General features: G+C 39.7%; 1 protein-coding gene across 2 annotated transcripts; it reads left to right on the top strand.

Annotated features, from left to right (window-relative positions):
* Positions 1-126: 126 nt before the first annotated feature.
* Positions 127-17,152, top strand: BBS12 (Bardet-Biedl syndrome 12). 2 transcript variants are annotated; one of them, XR_011727832.1, is made up of 5 exons: positions 127-392; positions 1,225-3,461; positions 13,138-13,231; positions 14,757-14,868; positions 17,063-17,152. XR_011727832.1 is itself a non-coding variant. In XM_071753883.1 (2 exons), the coding sequence occupies exon 2, from the start codon at positions 1,242-1,244 to the stop codon at positions 3,357-3,359; it is 2,118 nt and encodes a 705-aa protein (XP_071609984.1). In that variant the 5' UTR covers positions 175-392; positions 1,225-1,241; the 3' UTR covers positions 3,360-4,327. The 2 variants fall into 2 exon arrangements, 1 of the variants encoding a protein (XP_071609984.1); XM_071753883.1 differs by lacking the exons at positions 13,138-13,231; positions 14,757-14,868; positions 17,063-17,152 and having other exon boundaries at positions 175-392; positions 1,225-4,327.
* Positions 17,153-24,863: the final 7,711 nt, after the last annotated feature.

Genomic DNA, 24,863 nt, shown 5'->3' with positions numbered 1-24,863 from the left:
CGGCGGTGTCCTGGCAACGCGGCGCGAGCGGCGGCCGTTGGTGGCGCGCGGTGGGGCAGCCTCCCCTCAGCCCTCTCCCCTCAGCCCTCTCCCCTCAGCTCTCTCCCCTCAGTTCTCTCCCCTCAGTTCTCTCCCCTCAGCCCCCTCCCCTCAGCCCCCTCCCCTCAGCCCCTTCCTTCAGCCCCTCCGCGGGGAACTGAGGGAAACAGCGGCCGAGTCGGTGAGGAAGTAAGGAAGTAGCATTCTCCCGCCGGCAGGAAGTAGCTGGGCCGCCACCGGGCCTGAGCAGGTCAGCTCCGGGAGCCTCCTGAGCAGTCTTGGGTTCTGCCGGGGTGATCTCGTTCTCCCTGCCTGTGTGCTGGGCTGCTTGCAGCTTCCAGGATGAGAGTGAGGTGAGGCTGGTTCACCAGAGGCGTTTGGGTTTGGCTGCACCAACCCAGGAATCTTGCTCTTTTCCTGCATTAGTAGCAGTAATGGTGGCTTTTGAGTAGAGCAGGTAAGTTGTGACAGTTACCTGAACACTGGGCAGTGTAGTTGCAAGCAGAGGGTTTTCTAGGTGTTTGTCATGCATGAGGCCTGACACAAGAGTATCAGTATGCATGCATGCAAGACTTTTTTGCTGACATTTTACAGAAATACATTATTTTGGAAAACTAATCTAAAATTTGTAGTATTAGTTTAACCTTCATGGTTGAGGTGCTGTAAGACAAAGTCAGTAGTAAGTGTTTGGCGTAACCAAATATAATTTGTGCACATTTAATGAAGTATTGATGCATGCTCTGAATGGAATTAATAGAATTTGAATAAAATAAGTTTGGTTAAATTGTTCCACATTGAAGTTGAAAGTCGGTGCTCTAATTGTTGGTACCACAATGGCTATATCAGATCATGTTGATTTTGCACATAATTGTCCAGTCTGCTTTAAGAAACTTCTGTTCAAAGTAAATCAAATAGCTGAAATTCCTGGGTGCCAGTCAGGAGAGAAACAGTAGTTCTACAGAATCTATATCTGCCTGCAAGAAAAAAATGCCTTGGTATTTCAGAAACACACCAACTTCAGTTACACATGCATGGATGTGTAACTGCACATGATGAAGAACTGTTTTATACTGTCAGCCTCACAGAGAGCTGTATTCAATGTTAGGTTGTTAATTTTTTTTTTTTGTGATATGTGCTGTTGAGTGTTGGCAGGGTGGGGGCAATAAGTTTGTGTTCTGTTCACAGATGCTGACCTGCTGCCCATGGCTTTCAGGGATGTGAATGCAAGAAGACATATTGGACTTCAGCAGCTCTCATCCTTAGCATTAGCTGGAAGAACATTACTGGGGCCAGTGAAATCATGTAAATTCATTGTGGATGAAAGCACCAACCAAAGCACATTGATTTGTTCTGCTGTTAGATTGATTGAAAGTTTGGATTTAACTAGTGCTGCTGGACAGCTTCTTAATGAAACCATCCAGGCACAAACCAAGGAGTTTAGGACTGGCATGAGTACCCTGTTGTTTCTTGTTGGTGCATGGAGCAATGCTGTACTGGAGTGCCTCCAGCAGAACGTTCCTGTTTCAGCAGTAGTCACTGTGATGTCTGAGGGCTTGAACTCTTGCTGTGAGAGAGTCCAGTGTCTTCAAATATCAATACACGATGTAAATAAAGAGCTGTGTTCTGGCAGTGTTAGGCCAAAAGCTTTTAAAACTTGCCAAATTGGACATGACAGTCTTCTGAATCCTCAGATTTTCTTCTATTTTCCCAAAGATTTTTCTGCACCAGAAGAAGCAATTCCAATAAATTCTTGTTCCCATCAAGATGATGGTTGCAATTTTAACAAGTGCCTGGTCTCCCCCTTGGCCAATGAAATAGCATCTCTTTTCAAACCGTCGGGTGACAGAAGTACATCTGTGACTTCTGGGAGTGGTGTTAGCACATCCAGCTGTAACAGACAAAAGTTAACTCATAGCAGGTACTTCAGCATTCCAGAAAAAAGCCATATTTCAAGTCAGCAAGGTAATTTTCAGGGATCTTTTTCAGGACAGTCATCAGATGCATGTGAATGTTCTGGTTTAGGACAGCTGGCAATGTCCCTGAGCCATGGAAATCAGACTAGCATGAAGCTGCTGCAAAGCATTGTTGTGTGTCAGCAAGAGAGAGCAGAATGCAGTGGCTCTTCCCAGTTTAATATTGCAGAAATTGTGACATGCTGCTTACTGGGCCTGCCTGAAAGCTATTCTTGTGTCGCTTCAGGCTTTGTCACACTAGTGTCACCAGAACAAGCCACAGTTATCAAAGACTTTGAAGGAAAGCCCCTTCAGATTCTGCTAATGGATGGTGACCTGATGGAACAGTATCGTCACTTGGGTTTTAACAGACCATGTAATGTAAGAACCATATTGGACCATCCCAGCCAAGCAGGAGACTTGTGGCTAACCAGTATGTTAGACATTCTGATAAGCTTTGAAGTAAACTTGGTTTTGGTCAAAGGAAATGTGTGTAAAAACTTAATGGCAAGGTGCATATCTAACAGTATATTAGTAATTGGTTCTGTGACTCGGGATGTGCTGTGTGCCTTTGGGCAGGCCAGCAGTGCCCAGCCAGTGACATACCTCACCCAGCTGAATGCTTCTTGTGTGGGGAGCAGGGCCCAGGTGGAGCTGTGGAAGGCCCGTGATGGGCGTGCAATGGATCTGGGGGAGCTTGTGCCAGTCAGGATAAATGTGCAAGGAATTCACCTGTTCACAGCCGTGCTTACTACTCCTGTAGCTTCAAAGCTGCAGCTCATTGAAGACCAGTTCTGGACTTCAGTGTATCGACTCCATCATGCTTTAAATGATGAGAAGGTTTTTCTTGGGGGTGGTGCAGTGGAACTCTTGTGCCTTAGTCACATTCAGACGCTTGCTGAACAGCCCTTACAGGCAGCAAATAAAAATGCTGTGAAAGAGCTTCAGAGACCTTGGCTGGCAGCATCTGTGGCAGAGTATAGACCTGTTGTGCTCCAAGCACTAGCAAGTGGCTGGAAGCAGTATCTTTCTGTGCTTATGTGTAACACTGCAAAAGCTGCATCGGAGCTGGAAGCCTGTACCTCAGTTGAGCATCACCTAAGAAAAGCAGCTGACTGTGGCTCTCCCTCAGCATATATATTCCAAGAGTTCAGAAGAGGCAATCTGCTCGGGGGTGGTTCTGATCTGCTTGCCAACCATGGAGAGGTTTTAAAGATTTACGATAATGTTACAGCCAAGACAGAGGCATGGCGGAGAGCTCTGGACTTGGTGCTATTGGTGCTTCAAACAGATGCTGAAATTATCACAGGTCCCAAAAAGAAGCAGCTATTGAATTCCAAAGCTTCAAGTGAATTCATGTTTTTATAGCACTTGCTTTATTTGTAAATCCATGAGATAATGGAAGTCCATGTGCAACCTGCATTTCTTCACAGTGGAACAGTGGAAATCAGAATGTGAGGCAGACACAAGGTAGCTACAATTTCTCATTTTTAGAAATGGGACTTAAATAACAAATAAAACTCATTTATGGGCTTAACTCTAATTTCAGCCATGTATTTCTAACTACGGGTATAGTCTGTATGGATAGATTAATGAAGACCAACTGACTTATCTAATCGTCCTGAGCAGAGCAGGTGTGCATTTCTTTTTCTCATTGCATTGAGGAGCACTCAGCAGGTGGGTACATGCCAAGTCAAGCTGGAGAAAAGTTTGGCATCTTAGATATACTTATGTTCTGAGCATAGGCTGCCTGTACAAGGTATTTGGACTTATGTTCTTTAAATTATTGTTTTTTAATATCTTCTGATGTCTTTTAAGGAAGCTAGAGTTTTCTTATTTAACATTGGATTACAAAACCCAGAATTTATAGGATGTAATTAATTTTTAATTACTATCTTGCTCTTAATTTCTGTACATTGCAGAATTACTTGCAGTAATTTGTGTGTTACATTTTACACTAAGAGAGTGTATTAATAGATTCCTCTTCTGTATAGTTATTATGGGCCATGTATCTCCTATTACCATACATATACCCTTTGGAATATTTGTAGTTGGATTTTTAGATTATTTCCTTTGAACTCTTTCACTTATCCTTGCAGAGAGGAAAATGTTGTTGTATGTTTTAGCTGTTTGTTAAAAACTGAAAATGAATCTATCACGATGATTGAGGCAAGGCTTTTTTACTCAAAATTTGAAACCAAAGCCAGGGAGAATTAGAACCTCGTTGCAAGAAAGAGGTGTGTTAACTATGGAGATTTTTTTCTGAAATGGGAATTCTGAATCACACTTGAAATGGAATTTCTCCCTAGTCCCCTGAAAACAGAATGGAAAAAGAATGGAAATGGTGATACCAAAGTGGATTCATTCTAAGTTCTCATTGCTGACTTGCATATTTTTATATTTGTGTTCACATGCATATGGAAAGCTCTTGAGGTTAAGGGTGCATATGAGTATCAGCTGCCTTTTAGATTTATGAGAGAAAAACTTCTGTGTGGAGAAGAACTTCTATGCTCATAGTATTTAGCCATCTCTGACTGGAAACTCTAAGTAGTTTAGTTTTCTAACAGAGACTCCAAAATTCAGTGGTTTTGGCAAAATCTCCAATAGTATAGGGGTTCATAATTTTTAATTTCAAACAGTAGTTCCTAGCAGTTTGGGGATCTAGTTTTGATCGTCCTGTAGTTTTCACCACTAATCAGTTGGAAATTGATGTTTAACTGCTTGGTCATGCTCTTGGTCTACTAAGGCAGGAGAGATAAAGATTTTGACAGATCAAAAGTGGCAAAAGGAGCTTTTGGCTACTAGGTGAGAAAGAAATGGAAACATAGCATGTAAATAAATATAAACTGATGCTCTGGAAGTGTGTGCAGCTTGTTTTTGGCTTTTTGCTTTTTTTCTTGAACCTCTTGTACTGAGCATTGCATAATGCCTGTTCCCAGGAAAAGATCCAGTTGCACTTTACTAGAATAATAGAGTTAAGTGGATTATGGAAAAACTACCCACATAAATTGTATCGAGGTGGTCCAAACATCTATTTATAGGGCTCTTAGACGCTGAGAGCTGACGCACGAAATGTTGGGAAAATCCAAAATGATGTAATTTTTCCAAACAGGTTTTTAAGAAGCATATAATGATATCTTTAAATATTGTGATGCAGAGGTTTTCTAAAAAGCTGTCAGACTTCGTATTTGGCTTATTTAACACTTGCTTTCCTACAGGCCAACAAAACAAACTTTTGTAAACTAGATAGATATTGTATCCTGGATTCTCAAAATTGTTTCTTTGATATGCGTAGACTATTAAGGCACATGCTGTCCTCAAGGCTTCGTCTTTCTGCAGTGTGAAATACAATATATACATGTGGTTTTTCTCATCTTCAGATGTCTTAAACTTCCTTGAAACATAGAAAGCTGTCCTGTGGGTGTCCCCCGTTGCTCCCAGCATAGGGAGTGATTGTAACAACTGCCACTTGGGCCATTGCAGCTTCTCCCATGCAGTCTTCTCCTAGGTACACAAAGGTTGTTTATGTAGAGTGTGAAGTGATGGAAGAGTTCTCAGCTTTTACACTTGGCTGTGCCTGGGAGATCTTAGGGAAGGGACTGTGCCAAGGAGTAGGCAGCACCTCCCTATTGAAACCCTGTCTCAGTCAGATGCCTCGTTTCTCTCTTGCATCCCAGTATCCTCATTTTGGGCTCACTGCTTCTGTTTAGGGTTGATGCCATTTTATTTAATATTTATAAGGCTAATTTTTTAGACCTCTATGCTCATTTATGATTTCCTTAAAAGTAGCAGAAGTCTTAATCATAGTAACAAGACCCTAGCTGGGATAGTCTGGAGAGCATACCTTGCTTCTAAGTTCTGGTTCCATAAGGACTGGTAGCTTAGTGGTTGTCAAGAGGTCTACTGAAACCAGGTTTTACTTGTGTATATCATTTGGCATAACCACAGGTGTTATAGAGGTAGGAATGTGCTCACATAGCACTAGCTAGCAAGAAATTGGTAAGGTGTGTTTTAGCTGTGATGTTCGAGTTGCTTTCTGTATTTGGTGTTTAAGTGGCACATCAGGGGTTACTGGAAGGAGGTTTGCTGTGTGTGTTACCAAGCTCGGTTTTCTGAAGTGAGGATTAATGCTCTCTGCCTCCCCTCTGTGCAGCGGGAAGCCTGTCAGGCTTTCTTGCCTTTCTTTACAGTATTTGAGGAAAAACTTTGTTGTCCCACAAGGGGATGTTGGCTTAAACCCCAAAGGCAGAAGTGGGAGAAATTTTATTAGTTTGTTAGCCTTGCTATGGCACAGTAGTTAAAAAAAGGAAAAAGCAAAGGAAAGAGAACTGGGACAGCCTGTCTCAGATGAGCTCTGATGTGGCTCCTTTTAAATTGTTTTTCATATATTATTCTTTTATTATTATTATTCATTTATTATTCTTTTATTATTCTTTTATTTCAGCTCATATCAGTAGGTTGGGGTTTAGTGCTACTGGCAATTCTTGTCTGCTGTGTTGTGATACCAGATATTTAACCAGTGCTGCCAGTTCGGAGATGACTAAAAATAAGATGGTCAACTGATTTATTTCCAAGGTGTAAACTGAGTCACTGCTTTCACTTACTAAACTTAAAAACAAAGCAAAAAAAAATCAACAGAAAACCCTGTTTGTTAATTGGAGAGCCAAAATAACTCCAGAGGAGTTTTATAAAATTAATTAAATTTGTATATCTATATAAATATATATACACACATCATAGAGCAGAACAGGCAGTTTCTCAGCAACATTAACCAGTAGTTTAGTCAAAGATCAGTTTGCAAACTGAGCTAGGTCAGTTAATCTATTCACCTCCTGTTTATGTTGAATAAACATCATCAAAATACTTGTTTTTCCAGAATAACTGTTACCAGTAAATCCTAATGTTTTCAAAGAACAGCGTTCTACAAAATGAACCCTTCCAGTAAATGGAAATTAATTATATCTTGGTTTGAATATTCCCTGGTTTTCATTTGCTGCTTCCTGCGTGTGTAGTTCTGTCTGTGGGCTGCAGCTCAAGGATATGCTTATCCTATGCATATACTATCTTAGGGGATGCAATTACATGTGCATAATTCCATATGACTATAATGTCTTTGATTCCTACAGTGATGCAAATTAGACTAGAACACCTGCAGCAATACAGAAACACTGATTCTGTGAGTTTATTTAGCTGGCAGAGTCCTAGTATAATATTGCTCAAGTTCCTTGAGCATGGTTTTCTCAAGGTAAGGGGCAGTCTGTTCAGTACCTCACTTCTCACTGCCCATCATCTCTTAGTTTATGTAAGCACTGTTTAAATAACCATCCCAAGCACATCTTTCAAGTTCTTGTTCAAGGATACTTGCTTTCTGGAGTCACTTAGCTGTGACAGTATACTTATGGCTGCCAGAAGCCAGGAAACTCAGATGTAATTGGCAGTAAGAGAGCTTTACTGGAAAAGAAACTCAAATTTTTCTTTGTTTATCTGAAGTACAGGGCAGTTAACTTAAAAAATCGATTTATGTATGACCCTGGCTATGCCATTATTCTGGCTTATATTTTCAAAGTATTTGACATCTCAGGGCAGTGCTGTAAATAAGCTCAGGAGAACTGCCAAATGTCAGGTCAGTAATTACTATACATGGAATTGCTGTGGCTAATATGGGAACAGCTCTCAAGTCTCAGCTTCAATGATGGATACTTAGGACTGTTTCCCAACAGATTTTTAGGAGGACCTTCAGTCTTCAAATTGCTCTCACAACCATTCATGAGGCCAGAGGAACTATGCAAGAAGAGAGGAATTGCAAGGCCAGGAGAAGTTGGAAGGAATGACTTAAAATTAGTTATTCCAGTTTCTCTCTTATTCGTTCAAGACTGATCATTAAAAAGACTTAGTATTAAACTGCTGAGGGAAGGTTTTCCAAAATTTAAAATTAAAAAAAATTTCTGTCTGCGCCAGGAGTGCTGCTTTAATTATCTGTTCACTGGTACAAAAAATAGAACTTTAGACCGCCCTACAGCATGATACTTGGATAAGATGCTGAGCCTCAAATGCTCACATACATCTTACTCTAACAAGTTAAACAACAAGCTGACAAGTTAAAACAGGATTTGTTACAAATTGTGTTTTCTTTCAAAAGGCCACTCAAGCTGTTTTCCTTCTGTTTTGTGTGTTGCTATGGGCCACTACCACAAATTCAGTTCTTTTATTTACAGATGCTTTTGCTTATGTGCAAGTGTGACAAGATGTTATTTTGCTGATATATTATTCTCAGGAGACTGGAGGGGAAGAGGAATCACACTTCGGTCATGAATTAATACAGGAACCAATCCCTTTTGCATTAAAAATCTGAGTGAAGTTTCCTTTGTGAAGTTAAAAGGCTTGGTCCCTAATAAGTGGATTATTGCAAAAGCATGATTGTTTTCATCCTCACTCTTCTGAATACCAGAAAAGGGTGTCTTTTTGCTCATTTATTTGTGGAAAGAAATTTAAAATTGGACACTCCTAATGTTGATGAGGAGTGCAGCCTTCATTAAAAGATGCTTTTTCTTGGATGAACCTCTCATGAGTTCTCAAAGCAGTGACACCTGATTACTTACTGGAGACCTGTGAAAAATTTGCTTCTTAGATACAGTAGGTTGAGCAACCCCTTCTATTGAAGAATCCTCCCATTGAGGATTTAGAGCCCAGCATCTCTAATAGTTAAAGGAATGTCAGTTAGTGAGAAAAAAGAAATCTAGAATAAGTTCTTTATTTTGTTCATATAGCATGTAAGAAAACAAGGTCCTGGATAAAGAATAGGAGTCAGAATTATTGTGGTAATGAATGAATGTTTGACATTCAAGATTTCGTTTCTTCACCTGGCAAGACTTTTTCCTTGATTTGTAAAGTTGATAGAATTTGTCTAAAAGCCTCCTGCAGTGCTTGGCCATACATAATTATCACAACCCTATAAGGATAATATCTAGAACAGGGTCGTTCTTAGAGGGCAGAAGTAAACCTTGACAATGAACACAGTAGCTCTTTTTTGGAATATAAGGTGAAGATTAAACCACAGCTGTTAAAGTGTGCCAAGTCGAGCTATGAGTAGTCACACAACATACACTGCAAGCTCAGTGGAGCAGAACAGTTTCTTTACATACAGACTGGCATATTGGCAGGATGGAATGAATGTTCTTTTTAAATACTTTGGAAGTGAGATGAGGCTGCACTATATGTGTGGGGGTTTCTGTTTGAGTTACACTAATCCTTTTATATCTTTTTAAAATAATACAATTATAATCTGCAGTTGTTTATGTTAAATATCATCTATTCATGGTTTTTGTATTGATTTACAGTGCTGGATCTCTGTCTGTTTGTCTTGGTTTGCAGAAGTGTAAGAAGTTGGCCCTTGTCATGGTACCTGTATTGCTGATGTGATGCAGTGCTGCATCAGGCATATTTGACAAGAATGGTTTTAGTATTTTAAGGAGCAAATTAACAGACTCATTGCTGCAGGTTTGAGGAAAATCCTTACCTCTTCTGTTTGGTTTTGTGGTTTTTTTTGTGTGTGGGGTTTTTTTCTTTTTTTTTTTGGTTGGTTGGTTGGTTTGGCTTGTGTTTTTTTGTTTGTTTTGGTTGTGGTTTTTGTTTTGTTTTGCTTTTTTCTTTTTTAAGTGGAAAATTAAATTGCTTTTTTAGAATTATGCTTTCATCTGTGTCTGGCTCTTCCCCTGCTCTGTCCCCAGAATTAGCAAGTGTAATGTTCTAGTTTGCAGTGCAGTAGGAAAGAATAACTTAACTTTTTAAAATGTAATAAACAGTGCAAGACCTGGAACAAGTACAAAACCTTCAGACAAGGTGAAAGCCCCCAGAAGAATACCTCTATTCAAAATGTCTGTGGATGTCTGCAAATACTGCCAGGAGCTTAATTCTTGTCCTCTTCATTTCCAAATGTGTATTATTAGGTTTTTCTTTAAAAATACATACTGTTGCCTTGAACTCTTCCATGCTTCTAGTCCAAGAAGGTAGTTTTTCCTTTAGTTGATTCATACATAAAATAAAATCTGTGAGACATTATTTTGGCCCTGGTTATTTCCCTCTTGTGATATTGGATTAAAAGTAGAGATTCTGAAATATTCAAGCTTTGAAAATCAGCAAATGTTTCTAGCTTTGGAGGGGTTTCACTGTGGGCTAATAAAAATAAGGTGCTCTTAATTATGCTTCCTTTAGAATAGATTCATAGTTTATTTTCCTTCCCTGTTTATGAATTTGTAGCTTTCAGTAAGAATCCTTAATAGATAAAAAACTGCCTTCTTTCCTTTAAATATTTATCTGGGGAAAAAAGATATTCTGAGGAGAAAATACAGTAGAAGTTACTTGGCTTGACAGATTTGTCTCATTGTGTTCAAAACCTTTTCTAGCTGATCCAGCTTTGTTCAAAATTTCACTTAGCCTGTAGAAGCTTTATGTGCTCTACAGCACATCCCCTGGTACAGCCAGTGTTGTGCCAAGCTTTCCTGTGGTCCCCAGGAACCAGCTGTAGCCCATAGGATGGCTCCATTCCCCAGAGGAGCCTCGCCAGCCAGGATCTGGCCCAGTAAGGGACCTCATTCAGTGAAATATTATGTACTGTGCCATTAATAATAGTCAGATAAATATTACGATCGATTATCAGGCTCCATGTCTGTGGGTCTTAGAGTAGGATGGGACTGTTCTCCCCCATGCACAAAGCAGTTGTATATTCATTTTTTGATGTTCATGTGAATTGCTTGGCTGATGCTGCTTCATAGAGAAGCATGGTAAATCTGCTGAGGTAACTTTACGGTTAGCCTGGTTGTCTTCTCTCACTGCACTTTATTTCTCCATTGTGCTTTGTTTTTACATGGAACTACCCATAATCTTCCCTCCTCTTGTATGAAATACCTGCTTAGCAGGCAAATTTGAAAGTTCTTGCTTTGCGTAGGAAGCTCAGCTGCAGGCTTATCTTTGCATAATGTGCAAAGGCTAAATAAATGCAGGTAAAACTCTGATATCACACAGTCTGCTCTGCACCTATGTTTCTAAATAGACATGGGATGACTTGCATAGTACACACAGCAGATTATAGCAGTTTCTTCCTTAAATAAGAGCTTTGTCATTCTTTTGGGGTCAAATATGACAGAGTGAGAGACTGTTGTTAAATGTGTCATCTGTTCCACCTGGGTGACACCCATCTGTTTGAACATCACAAACAGCAGCTAATTTTGTAGCTGTGTTGATGCCAGCAGCCTAAGAAGGATTCTTTGTGGTGTTTATTTACTACTTTTTATTTGCCTGGAAATCGTCACCGATAGCCTGAGTTTGTCTTTATTTGTCTGTTGAGAACAATACCAAAAGTGTCACTGAAATTTGATTTACTGGGAAGGAATCACAAGTGGTCTAGGATTTATTCTTGGATTGCTTTACTGTGTCTCAATCTTTTATTAGCTGATAATTTCATGTTCATTAATGGCAAAGCAGTAAACAAAGCATATATTCTACAGTAGAAGTTGTCTTTACTTGAGAAGCTCTTGATATTAAAAATCCAGGTGAGAGAGAATTCTTCCTAGGACTCCAAAATGTGCATGAAAGGCAGTCATTAATATAAAGATGATAGCCTTGTCATCTGATATAGCCTTTTGAATCCTTCTGGACATGCCAGCTCCAGAAATTCTTCCAACTTATTTTTTTACAGTCTCCTCTATATTCTGCTTCTAACAAAGTCCTTTGAGAATGACTTCAACACATCAGAAAATTAACTCCATTTTGAATCACTTTTGAAATTGGCAGGAAAGGAGGGATTTAAAGCCAAGCCCCACAACATCCTCAAATATGAAATATTTGGTATCAAGATCTCAGTGTTTGCTTCTGAGAAGAACGAGGGCTCCTTGTGAATTATTGCAATCCAGTCAGAACTTTGCAGTCCTATGAAAGAAATCCTACTTATAAGTTAATGTAAGAGTCAGGGTATAGTCTGATCTGGAGGTCAGCACCAGCAGTGGATGGGACTATCTTGCTGATGTTGTCTGGATTGATGTATAAAACCAAGGCTATACAACATTGTGAGTCAATTTTTTTTGTTGCTGTTGTTTTGGTTTTTTATTAAGTTGATTACCAGAGGCTGGCTACAGCTGATATTCGGGATACCCATAGGAACCACATGGCCTACTCAAACTACTGCCTTGTCTATGGAGCCTCTTGTGTACCCTGCAAGGAATTGCCTATAGGCTGTGCAGTAACAGAAAGAACTGCTCTGGGGAAGGACATGGTCACTCGTTGTCTTCATTCTCATTTTTCTAGTTTTCCAGCATTTACCTATCGTTTGTTGTTAACCAAGTAAGCTCCCACGCTATGCCTTGCCTCCACGTAGGTCTTTAAAGGTTTATTACTTCATTGTAATGATGAATGTCTGCTTATTATCTTGAAGGTATGTTTAGGGCAGGAAGGGTCTCCTGCACTACAGCAGAGTGACAATAAATGGGCATTCCTTTTGAGAGGTTTTGTAGTGGTTGCAGTTACAACAGATGATCTCTAACCTTTACATCAGACATAATTCTGAAGGCATTACATGTTGCTATTATTTGAAACTATACTTAGAGATTGATATGAAAGGTTTGTCGCAGACTTTGTATTAATCTGAAGCAACCGAGTTTCACAAGAAATCCTGGAGATAAGTACCTACTTGAAGCCTAAAACTGTTCCATAGTTGTTACTGCTTTTTCTTGTAATTTTAAAATCTAGTAATTAATTACAAGAAAAAAAAAAAAAAAAGGTTAACACAGACCGTACGTGAAACAGTTAAAAGCTGTGTCCAGGAGGATCTCTAAGCCATGTGCCATTACACAGCTAAACACAACTGAGCCAGCATGATATAATTATAAATTAAACATCACTAAATAAAACAAATTCCAAGTTGAAAATAAAATAAAAATCCATCTCTTCTGCTTATTTCTTTGTGGTTGGAGATCACATTAAACTTCAGTTTTAGAAATTACCATCTATCCTTCTGCACGCTACAGGGTCTGATACAGCTTGCAGTATCTGCAAGCTTTCTTTACTAGAAGGGTTGGCTGGGGAAATAATTGGTATTATTTATATCCAGTCTGCTAATCTCCAAACTCTCCTTGGCTCTTCCTTTGTTTCCTAGGTGTGTTAAATCAGCTTAGCACTGCTGTCATCCTGACTGTACTGTCTGGCTCCCAGCCATCTGAAAAACTTATCTGGACAAACTGGATTCTGGAGTAAGTCTTCTATGTGCCTCATGGGATAACACATGAACAGCAACAGCCCTGAGCTGTTGTGCTTAGTCAATTTGAAATGACAGCTGCTGTTAATAACAATTAGAACTTGTTAACACCAGTTGCATTCGTGAAATATTCTGAAATAAATGCCTGTTGTTCACTGGTTGCCCAATTAAAGTAACATACAGATTATCAAGCAGCCAGCAACAGCAGTGGCTGGAGAAAGGCTATGCATCCAACCAACTTCCCCCACTTTCAATTCCTCAGAGACTGTTTATTAAGATTTTGCACTCTCCAGTGGATAAGAAATGCTGAGTAAAATGATATTACACGAATTGGCTGACATTTGCAGGCGACTAGCTAATTCTTGTTGCCTTGTGTGTGTGGTGGCTGTGTGTATGCACATGTGTGCCTGGCATTGTCACTGAGCTCCCAACCCACTCCCCTCTGCTCCCAGAGGGCTGTTGTGAGACTGAATTTTGGAAGTGACATAAGGAACAATCCAGGAAAACATGCAGAGCTAATTATAATTTACCCTTGGCACTAATCTCTTTCATCTATTGTGTCATACACTTCTAGTGTATGGGTGGGTTTTTTTGTTGTTTTTGTTTTGACGAGTGATGGGTTGAGTGTCATCTGAAAAAATGATGTCTGTCTGTCTGTCTGTCTGTCTGTCTGTCTGTCAGTCTGTCCTGGGGAGGAATTTGGGTGTGCCAAAAGATTTGTGCTTTCTTTTGCTTTCTATGGGCTGTGGCTGTAATCCCTGCAGTCAAAAATCACTTCTTTCCATAGCACTTGGGAATTGAAGATTATCAAGGACAAGTGTTCACTAAAGGGAGATTAAAAAAAAAAAGGAGTTGTTAGGGCTGTACCCAAACCTATAGAGCAGTACAATTGCCATGCAGATGGCAGCTGCATCCTGAGAAAGGCTTATCAACAGGAACTCTGTCTAAGAGTGGTCATTCTTCTTTCTGAAATGATTTGCCTTAAGAAAGTAATGTTGTGAAGTATACTTCATGGTCAGTGAAAGTGGAGTCACTTCTGGTGACAATAGACATATTTGAAAATCATAAAGCATGTGTTCCAGTGAGAGAAAGTACATCTCCTGCATCTCAACGTGAACATTGTTAGCTTGCTGTGTGTAACCCTCCTCTGAGTTGTGCCCATTATGAATGCTGGTTTATATTCCTACACACTTGTAAGGTGTTTTTTTAAAAAAGTTTTGGTTGGTTTGTCTTAGAACACCAGAAAGCAAATTATAGTAGAATTTTCTTAACACTAGTCTAGAGAAGTAGACTGTTACTTGATTACATGTGTTTTTTCTCCTGTGTCCTAGAACCTTACTGCCAATTCCACTGAAGTTTCATAGGAAAGGTCCTGTTAATATTTGGGGTTTTATTTATTTATTTATTTTAAAGGCAGTTGGGATCAGACCTCTATGCCCTGCCTCTGCTTTGTAATATATTGAAAATAAGACTTTTAAAAGTGGGGAAATTCATAACTATTCTGAACTTACCTTCTGCAGGTTGGCACCAATCACAGTTCAGTTAACTACAACAAAACAGAAATAATAGCAAAATTACTCCCAGCCACTGCTTTTCACATGCTAAGGCAAATAGATCAAATTCAGTCATGAGGTAAGCGAATATAACTCCTTTATTTATACTCATTTGTATGAATTCTGGCCAGTTCCATCTGGTCTACTAAACTAATTCCATACAGTTTATTCCTGTCTTTCCATCTCATTGTTTACAGCATGATTTGTCTTTCTTGCATGTAACTGTCCTGGAAAAACAGTGTGTGAGATGTAATGCAATTGTGTTTTCAATTATCCCACATGGTAGTAAACCAGACATCATAATATATACTGATCTTTTTTTTTAAAGCCAATACACAAAGCTGACATTAGAGAGACTGAAATAGAGACTGCTCAGTGCTGATCAGTCAGAAAGAACAAAAGTAAACTGCTTTACTGATTTTTTAACAACCAAAACTGTTCACTTCTTGCACCCACCACTTTGGGTGGGTGGCTTTTTTCCTAGACCACTAGGAACTTGGTAGTGTGTCTTGGGTGTGTGGCAGCCAAAATGCATTTGTTCATCCCTTCATAAAATTTCAGGGGTCTCTTTCTTTTCAGAAAGATTACTTCTATCTGCTAAATACAATTGTTTCAAATGTAACTGCATAAGGTTACAAGTTATGCTGACCTTTCTTTTTTATGCAATCATTTCATCGGTATTTCTGTCACATCTTGACTCAGTTGTCCTTACTGCATGGCCTAAAACCAAGGGGTTTCATATATGTGATGCATAGACCCAGGACTTTTAGCTAGAACTGACCGGTAACTCCAATATCTTAAAACCAATGGCTACCATGAAGCTGAAAGAGTCCAGAAGATTTTTAAGGCATTTGGGTCGAGGCCTGAATTGACTCTTATTTTAAGAGTGCTGAGATGCTTTATTGGTTGTTAACATGGAGAGCACGGGAGATGTTCTCTGGGAACCAGCTGTGTAAAGTGGTAGGCAAAATGGAGACACCCTAAAATAGTATTTTCTCTAGGAAATTATGCTTATGGTATTGAAAGTAAGAGTGTAGAGAAGAATGACAGAAAAGGTTTGATTTAAAGAGGCTTGTCATCAAGCTAACACCTCCAGTTAAGTTAATTAAATGGCAGTCATCCACTGAGTTTGAAAACAGTTTTAAGTAGAGCTCCTATTGTCTTACCTGCCGGTCATGCAACTCTAGCTAGGCTGCCCTGAAGCTGAAATCAAGTGAGTTCAAAGTAATAGTTGAATTAATAGTTTCATAAAATCACAGGTTTTGTTGGGTGGTTAACCTAACTTTGTTAAATGGAGAAAACATGCACTGGCATTAACTCATTCATTGTATTGCATTTCTGTGCACATCTGCCTGCTCTCCTAGCCCTCAGTCCTGAGAATTTTGTTGATACTTGTAACTGTCTCAGCTATTTGCCCTTATGAATCATGGAGACTTCTAGAATCCAGACAACAAGAGCCCACACTATTAGATGCAGCAGAATATGAAAAGGGATGATTCTAGACAGAAAAAGCACATACAGAAAGGTTTTCTGGCATTTTCTTGAATACTTGGGAACATACAAGTGTCATAGGTAAAAATACTACTATGCCTTCGTGTAATTGTCATCTGTATGCACTAAAAATAAAATCTTGAGATGACTACCAAAGAAGTCAGTGGAGAAAGGTTTGAGTAGAAAGTAACATTATGGTAAATTCCAACCCAATAGGTGAGGTAGCCTGAGGCTATATATCCTGTACACATCTTGCACACTGCTATGGAGGGAGACTTTTGTAGACCTGCTAACCATGTCTTTAGCCTTCTCCTTGGAGAACCACTGCTTTCCCTGCTTTGAGAAGCATCATTGTGTAGCTCCAGAGAGACCAGGGAAGACAATGGGTTTACTCCTGTGGGAAGTGAAAACTGAAAGTTAATTATTTCATTGCTTTCTCCTTTCTTGTATTAAAACCATCCCAGAGCAAGTCGTCTTCCATCAGTAAAAAAGGATGTTGGCTCTGAAATTATTAAAGTGCTACTTAATACCACTGCAGTTTGGCTAGGAAACTCTAGTGCGTGAAACTGACTGCCACCACCCTCCCAGTTCTTGTCTGGACAAACAAAGTCTCCCCTCATTGTGTTAGGAAGAGCTGACCCCCAGCAGCTGACACCCACAAGTGCACACTTTGGCAGACTGAAGCTCCTCAAGGGATCCATTTCATCTGCTCAGCTGAATACAGATTGTTGCTGTTTTGTACAAAGCTCACCACATGACAGATTACATCTTCCTTTCTCCAGGCCCACACAGATGGTGCGAGTGACTAACTGGTGCCTCGATTTTGCACAGCCTACACACTGATGTCATAAGAAAAGGCTAATACCTCTGAGGTGAGTGTCCTTATTTGTAGTCCAACAACAACAGTGGGAAGTGCAACAATTGAGAAGAAATGAATAGAAGAAAAGCCCAGCTTTGTATTAGGAGCAACTGACATAAAACATGATGTGTAGCTCAGTGAAAGAAATCATCAATATTAATGTGGCGCTTTTAAAATAAATGAATCATTAGATGACAAAGCCCATAAATTGATTCATAACCTGCTGTCATATTTACATGAAAGCTCTGAGACTATTCTGCTGGAAAAATAGCAATTCAATTATGAATAGAAGTAACAGCTAAAATTCAACATTTGTCTTCGCCCAGTAGACTTCATGAAACAGACTTCTGAGCACTGAAATGTTAGCCAGCCACCTCGATTTACTTTTGTTCAGTAGTATCATTAATTGCGATGAATTTGACTTGCTGATTTCTGAGGGAAAGGGACTTACCATTATTTGCTTACTGAGCTCTTATTGTTTTTAGAAATTACTTGTTTACTTCAGTGAAATGACTCCAGGTGTGGGATTAGTCAGAATGAAAGCCCTTAATATTTATGGCAATCAAGTTAGCCACATGTATTTTTGTTCCTTTTCCCTGCAGTGAAGCACTCCTAGGCAATGTATGACATTTGTGATTGGTTGCAGCTGCTGAGGGTAATCTGTGCAATAGCATCTTTGTTAAAGAAGACTGAAGAATTTTGTAATATTTTTTGTGATGAGAGTTGTGTGAGTTTAAAAATTCGTTTCAGTGTTTCAAACTTTTTGTCACAAATTCATGTGAGCTTGAAACTGATGAGCTGAAATATTGTCTGGTTCCAGAAAATTTTAGAGAAAGCCTTGTGACTGGTTTTGTTATAACTAGTAAACTTGTCAAAATGCTTCAGAATAGCTTTAATTAGGACTTCTGTATCAGTGGGCTGGAGAAACGGAGGTGCTAAGCAGGACAAAACAGCCTCCTGTTTCTTCTACCCCCACCTTCACCTTCTGGAGTCAGCAGGGCCTGAAGGGAGATGACAGTGTGGGGAGGAGTCTGGTCCTCTGGGCTGGTTTGTGCCAGGAAACAAGTGCTGAGGGGTGACCTGAGGAGCAGGGCTCCCAGCAGAGCTGGCTGGAGGTTTTCCAGCCTTTCTTGTTGTCCATATTGGGCATGCCAGCACGATGATGATGGGCAACCTGATGGGGCTGGAGGCTACCATCCTGCAAGGAATGTGAAATGGGCAGTTGGGAACTACCATGAGGAGAGCATGCTAGGGGAAAGGAAAAATGGAAAAGTCTATGGAAAAACTAAGCTAAAAGGTTATGACGATTGTCTGGGGATTGAGAATGGGGGCTTTGAACTTAAAGACAAAAGGCAGGGATTAAGAAGAAGTAGGGAAAGGAAACCCAGCAATGGAGCACATGGCTAGGAGCCACAGAAAGAAACAAAGGAAGAGGAGTCCAGAGGACAGAGCTTGGCATGAGGAGCTGAGGAAAGATTTAGAAACCTGTGCCTGACAGCAGGGGAAGGGAAAGGAACAGGGTGGGGACAAAGGATGAGGAGACAGGCTGGGGATGGAGGGCGGAGCAGGGGAAAGAAAGGAAGATGAGTCTGTGCCTATTTCAGTGTTCTCCTGGTTTTCATTCCTGGGCCTGGGGAAGATTACACAGCCTTTCCCTTCCTCGGCTGTCAGAAGACTGAAATCCCCTGATCCCATGCATGCGTTGACCCCTATTACTGCCACTCAGTATCTCAGGGGACAGAATTTTACTGTTCATGTCATTTCCCATGGCAAAGCTGGTGGGTCCAACTTTATCTTAATTTTCAACTGAAAGCCCCTTAGGGTATCAGTAGAGAATTTTGAGGTTTTGGCTAGGGCAGAAAGAACAATATTAACAGACCACAAAGGCTTCAGAACAAATCTTCACCCTGGTAATGACACCTGTAACTCTTGCTTTTCATCCTGAAGTCTCTTGTTGCTTGGAGTGTGTCGTAGTGTTACAGGGGCTGTAGAGACATTTTCTCAAATGCCATCTTAATTATGAAACATCTGTGGCTTCAGTTGAACAAGTCAGAGATCAGTAGCTGGACACATTAATGCCAGAACAAAATTCCTCTTCAGCATTCACTGGTGCCTCTTTGATGAGGTAATGTAGCCTCTATAGAGAAAATTAACATGCAACCAGTAAAATATGAGCAGGTTCCTCTCCTGCCACTTTCCAGATTATCTGCTTTTATGTCTGTAAGCAGTGGTACTTTTACATAGATATTTGATTAGCAGTGAAAAAGCAAAATCTGTTTGCATATCAATTTACTATCACAGGGATAAGGACAATATAGCAACATAGAAACCTTTTTGCTTTTTGCGTTGCTTTCAAAGATGGGCTTAGTCTCACAAAATTTCCATCAAGTGCTTGGTGGAAGACTGCACTTGATAAAACTAATGAGGTGTAACCAAGTGATTTATACAGGCATTCATTCTCCAATTTTTCCTGAGGGGGAAAAATGAATGTCAGCTAAATAGTGTTTCTTATGTAATGAGTATTGCTTTTGTATAAAAAAAAAATCACTGAACAAGTTAACCTCCCAGATGTTAGGAAGTTAATTATTGCAAGTCAGATTTGAGGTAATAGCCTGGACAATGTTGGGAAAGTAATTTTTTGGCAGATAACAAATTCTGTTTTGGCATGCAGACAGCAGATTACAGTTTTTTAAACTACCACAAAGAAATGCGCTGTGTCTCTCCAAGAAACAAGCAAGATTTCACAACAGCCAGTTGGCTTCAGTTGCACTTACAGTACTTGTAACTTTAGATATTGTAGGAGATGTCAGTTTGTGTGCAGTAATAGTAAATTTAAAGACCTATAGGGATGATTTTATAGTTAAGAAGGGGGGGAGAGCTGCAGAAAGTGTTTCACCTGAGCTAGTGATGGCATGGATGGCATCGGTGTGGGGTGGAGGAACAATAACCATATCCACTCCAGCATTAAATTCTGCCTCAAATTCATTTGGGATATGTTCTCCCTCCCTAGAACTAAAAGTTAATACAGCACAAAGTACTGCATAATTTATTTATGTTTCTAATGGTGTTCCAGGGCTTGTCTCCTTTTTCAGATTCCAGTGTGCTGGTATCCTGAACAGTAAACTCTATTTGCAAGATGTTTAATGTGTTGACTGTGCTACTGCAATTCTGTTTGTGTTCTGCAAGTGATGCTTGGTCTGTGACCTGCTGCTACATGGTCTTATGCTCTGGGGAAACCTTCAGTGGGGCCTAGGTTTGGGGATCCATGGAAACCATCCTGAAACAAAGAGAAAACAAATGGGAGAGTTGTGACATTCCTTCTGGAATACTATCAGTACAGATTGTTACCGAAAGAGAGGGTTTTGGTTTTGGTTTTTTTATTCTTACTATTTTCTACCTACCAGCTAATACTTCTTTTACAGAAATAATGCAGAACAAGATTTAAATTGTGAAACTTGTAGAAACTAAATTAATTATGTAGTAAAATAATTTTTTTCTTTGTACAGAAAAGAAAAAGTTTTTTCTTTCTTTTCTTTTTTTCTTTGTAACATCTCACTGATCTCATCTCCCCTTGCCCTTAGATGTGAAATGATGAAAGCTGCATGATGTGGTAACTCCTGTTCCTTGGGAATACTCTGTCTTTGCTATATTCCTCCATGAAGTTATTTTGGCCTTGTTCTATAACATATCAGTGAATGTAAAGAGTATGTTCTTCACATCCACCTATAATTTAACTTCCAACTTCAGTCTTGTGAAAAATATAGAATTCCAGAATTAGCCCATTGGAAGCTATGAATTTTTCAAGTCTTATAAGACAAGAAGGTAATTTAAAAGAGGATAAAGAATAACCTGCAACAGATCTTCCACTGTTTCCCAATCACTTTCTAGGAAGCTTAATAAGGTGAGAGAGACAATTTTTGACCCTGAGTGGTTTGTAGTCCATGTGGAAATTAAGAGTTAAAATTGTTAGAATTGTTGCAAGTAGACTTGTTGCAACCCAGTTTAGAGGGCCCTGCTTGAGCAGTGGGGGCAGACCAGAGGATCCCTTCAACCTCAACTATTCAGTGTTTATGTGAAGATTCACTTCTTAAATGTTTGTATATCCTCTGTTCCAATGAGTTAATGGGTTTCTTAAATGACAAAAAAACAACAGACACTGGCTGCATTTTTGTAGCTGTCTCATAAGCACTGATTGTCCCCTCACTACAGCAGAAAAAGATCTCTTGATGTGTGTCCAGGCGTTTCCAGTGCGAGAGCAACTGCTTAGCCCTGTAGTGATATAATGAAACTGAAACATGTCTTGAGTCATCAGAAGGGGATAAGTTGCTCTGGGACAAGTGACGGGGCTACTGACGCAACTGGAAGGTCTCTAAATGCCTTGACGCAGAGCCCATGCTGGGGCAGCTCAGCATTGCTGCCCAGGGGACAGGAAGGACATCTGGACCACTGACCTGATCAGACACTGCTCTTCCAGTGCTGTGGGATCAGGAGAGAGACATACCAAAATCATGATCTTATGCTAATGATGCAATGTTGAAAAAAATGTGGGGATATGATTGTTCCCACTAAAGAATTTCCTCCCTTAATAAATTTGGATTTCCTTGAAATCTAAGATTAACCCAAATTCTTTGAGTTCATGATGTTTGATTTTGGAGTATGTTTAAATTTTTTTTTCCATGGGTATTATAAGTCTTTATATTGACATAGTTTATTTTCTTAGCCTGGGGTAATTTTGCTAACTTATATATATTAGTCTATATAATGTGGATACAGAAAGAGTGTATGTGTTTGTATATATATTGGAGAGAGGGGTGATTTTGCTAATTCTGAACTCTAACTTTCATAAATATTTGTGCTTAGGACACTCATAGGTTGAGGTCACTACTGTATTTCTTATATCTACAACAGCTGTCCCTGCTTCTAGACAGTTCCATTCTTCTTCCAAGTGCAATAATTTTGGACCATAATAAATTTTATTTACTTCAAATTTCAGCCCCACTGGATTGTTAGTTCTCTTATCTTCAGCTATCCTGGGCTGTTTTGTTTTCAACATTAGTAAAATTAGTAAAAAATAAAGCATATATTCAGAAAAATTTACATTAGAATGACATAAACAAGTGTCCAGTGATGTTTTGTAGGAATAAAGTACTCTTCTAAACTGGAATGGAGACTATAAAAGGTTTATAATAGCGAGGAGATTTTTTTCTATTGTTTATATGACTTCTTTTAACTTTTTTACCAGAAAAAAAAAAAAAGATGAAGCAGGAAGAAATCAGCTTTAAAAAAAAATACTCATGAAGTATCATAAAATCATTAGGAAGGTAAACCAAAAACTGAACTTCCATTACAGATTTTTTTTAAAAAGAGGCCATGCAGGAAGAATGTCTTAGGCACTTAACAATATGCATAAATATTTAAAATGCAGAAGTTTTTTCTCATAAATGGCACTTTAAAAAGGTGAGCAAAAGATGAGACTGCTTTCTATAGTGACTAGTAATTAGAAGAAAAAAAATGTCTATTATAGGCAGACTTTTGTCTGTATCATACAAAGCAGCTGAAACATGAATTTAAGGTGCTGAGTACTGAGCATATGAATATTGGCCCAGAATATAAATATCAGCTGTTTATGGTGAAAGAACTAAGAATTCTGGAGAATAAATTTCCACTAAATTTTTTAATTCATGCTTATACTTTGAAGGAAATAAATATATTTAAAGTTATGCAGAATTGTGCTATCTCAAACACCCAGAAGTGTGCTATCTCAAACATAAATTATTCACTAAACCATTTCCTCTATGCAGATGCCTGCCTGTCTTGTTCATGAAGTGCCTTGTGTTCAGGATGAACCCTAAGTGTAGGAGCAGCACTGGATAAAACAAGTTTTTCTCTCTAAGAGGTAAGATGTTCCTGCAAGAAGCAGGGAGTTGGACTCGCTGATCCTTATGGGTCTCTTCCAACTTGAGATATTTGGTGATTCTATTAAACAGTCTAGCTGGTTACAAAATTATGCAAGACAAACATGAACAGGTAATTTAGAGAAGCTGAAAAAGTTAAAGAATATGTCTTAAAGATTTATTTTTGAAGCAGAAGGAAGGTAAAGTTTAAGGCACTTTAACATGGAGTATGTTTTACGCAGGCCAAGAGAAGGCTCATTTAAGAGTGTTGGAAGCCAGGATAATTAATGGTTTGGGTGGAGGGTAATCAGCTGTATGGGTGTAATTGTGCACAAGGTCTGCATTTGGGAAGGGTGGTGGTAGGGATAACGTTGTCGAGGCCATGAGAAAGGAAAATGCTACTGCCAACATTGCTTTAGTCAATGTTCAGAGGAATATTAATGACCATATTAAGAGGTTGGAGTGAAGAAGAAAGTAGAACAGAAAAAAAAAAACCAAACTGGTATGTTTTCCATTTGAAGAAGAGAAAGGAAAACATATTTAAAAAAAAAGAAAATTGGCTGATCTTGAGGTGAGTACAGCTAGCTTAGGGAATTTGACCTTCCATTTTAGCTGTTGTCTTTTATTTCTAGGCCCTACAGATAAAAGCCCCAGTGACAAACTGCTAAAGAGCTCTCAAGCCCCATAGTTTTACTGTAGCCACTTAGAGTTGCTCAAGCCTTTAAAAGGATCATTTGACAAGGAGTTTGAGCTGATTTCCTTGCCCACCCCACTTCCACTGGGTTTGGCCCCATCCTGGGGGGCTCAGAGGACTGAGAAATATCACAGCTATGACGCATGGGGTTTAGGCTGCAGGCAGCTTGGTGACAGGGCTTCCAGGCAGCCGGTGGTTCTCATGGGGGACCAGGGCTTGCTCCAGACCTGCCAGCAGCGACTCTTTTCCCAGAAGATGGAGTGATGAGATGCTGAAATATGATTTCTTGATACAGTGCTCAGGGTTTGTTATATGAGAGCTGTGAATGTGTGTGCAGGGAAAGACAGTTACAGAAATGGTTGAGTGAAACTATTGATGTTTAATCTTTAGATAAGATGCTTGGGGTTTTATGTGTTGTTTGTAAAAATTTCAATTCCAGGGTTAAGAATGTTTTCACCCCTTCCCTCTATCTACCTGGAACCTACCTTCATCTTCTCTTCATTCATCTTCCAAGAAGGAGACCAGGGTTTTAGAAGACTCTGTAGCGCAAGGAGACAAAAATGCCTTGAACACAGTTTCTGTTGCAGAAGAGCAAGAGGAAAGGAGGAGGGTCTTTGCTGTTGGCTATGACTGTCCAAAGCTCTCAGGTATAGTGACAGTAGTGGAATTTCTAGGAGAAATAGCAGCAAGTGTCAGGCAGGAAGAAGCTGAAGCATCTAAGGAGAAAGGAGGGATGCTCACGAGCAACACTTGGCGGTGTCTGTGGCACTGCAAGGGCAGCTGGCTGAGATGGAGGTGGCCCTGGGCCCTACCGTGCTCTGCTTGGTCCCTTCATCATCATTAAGCAACTGGAGTGAGGGTGTGGGAAGCAGTGTAATTGTCTCTGATTCTGGTAAATAATTGCAATTCATGGCTTGCAAGAAGACAGAGTTGTGAGGGCAAGTTGACCAGCAACGAAATTCCTTTACATAGGTCCTACCAAAAAGAATATCATAAATTGTGTATGCAGTCTGCCTTGCTTTGGCATTTAATTATTAGTGTGGAGAGTTGCATTGTGTTAACTCAGAAAGGCACAGCCTTGGGGCACAAAGCCTGGGTTTGGAAACAAACCTCTTCCTCCTGTTTTGTTGTCAGCC

This window comes from Heliangelus exortis, chromosome 10 (genome assembly GCF_036169615.1).
Source record: "Heliangelus exortis chromosome 10, bHelExo1.hap1, whole genome shotgun sequence".
Lineage (NCBI taxonomy): Eukaryota > Metazoa > Chordata > Aves > Apodiformes > Trochilidae > Heliangelus > Heliangelus exortis.
This window is presented reverse-complemented; position numbering and strand designations above follow the sequence as displayed.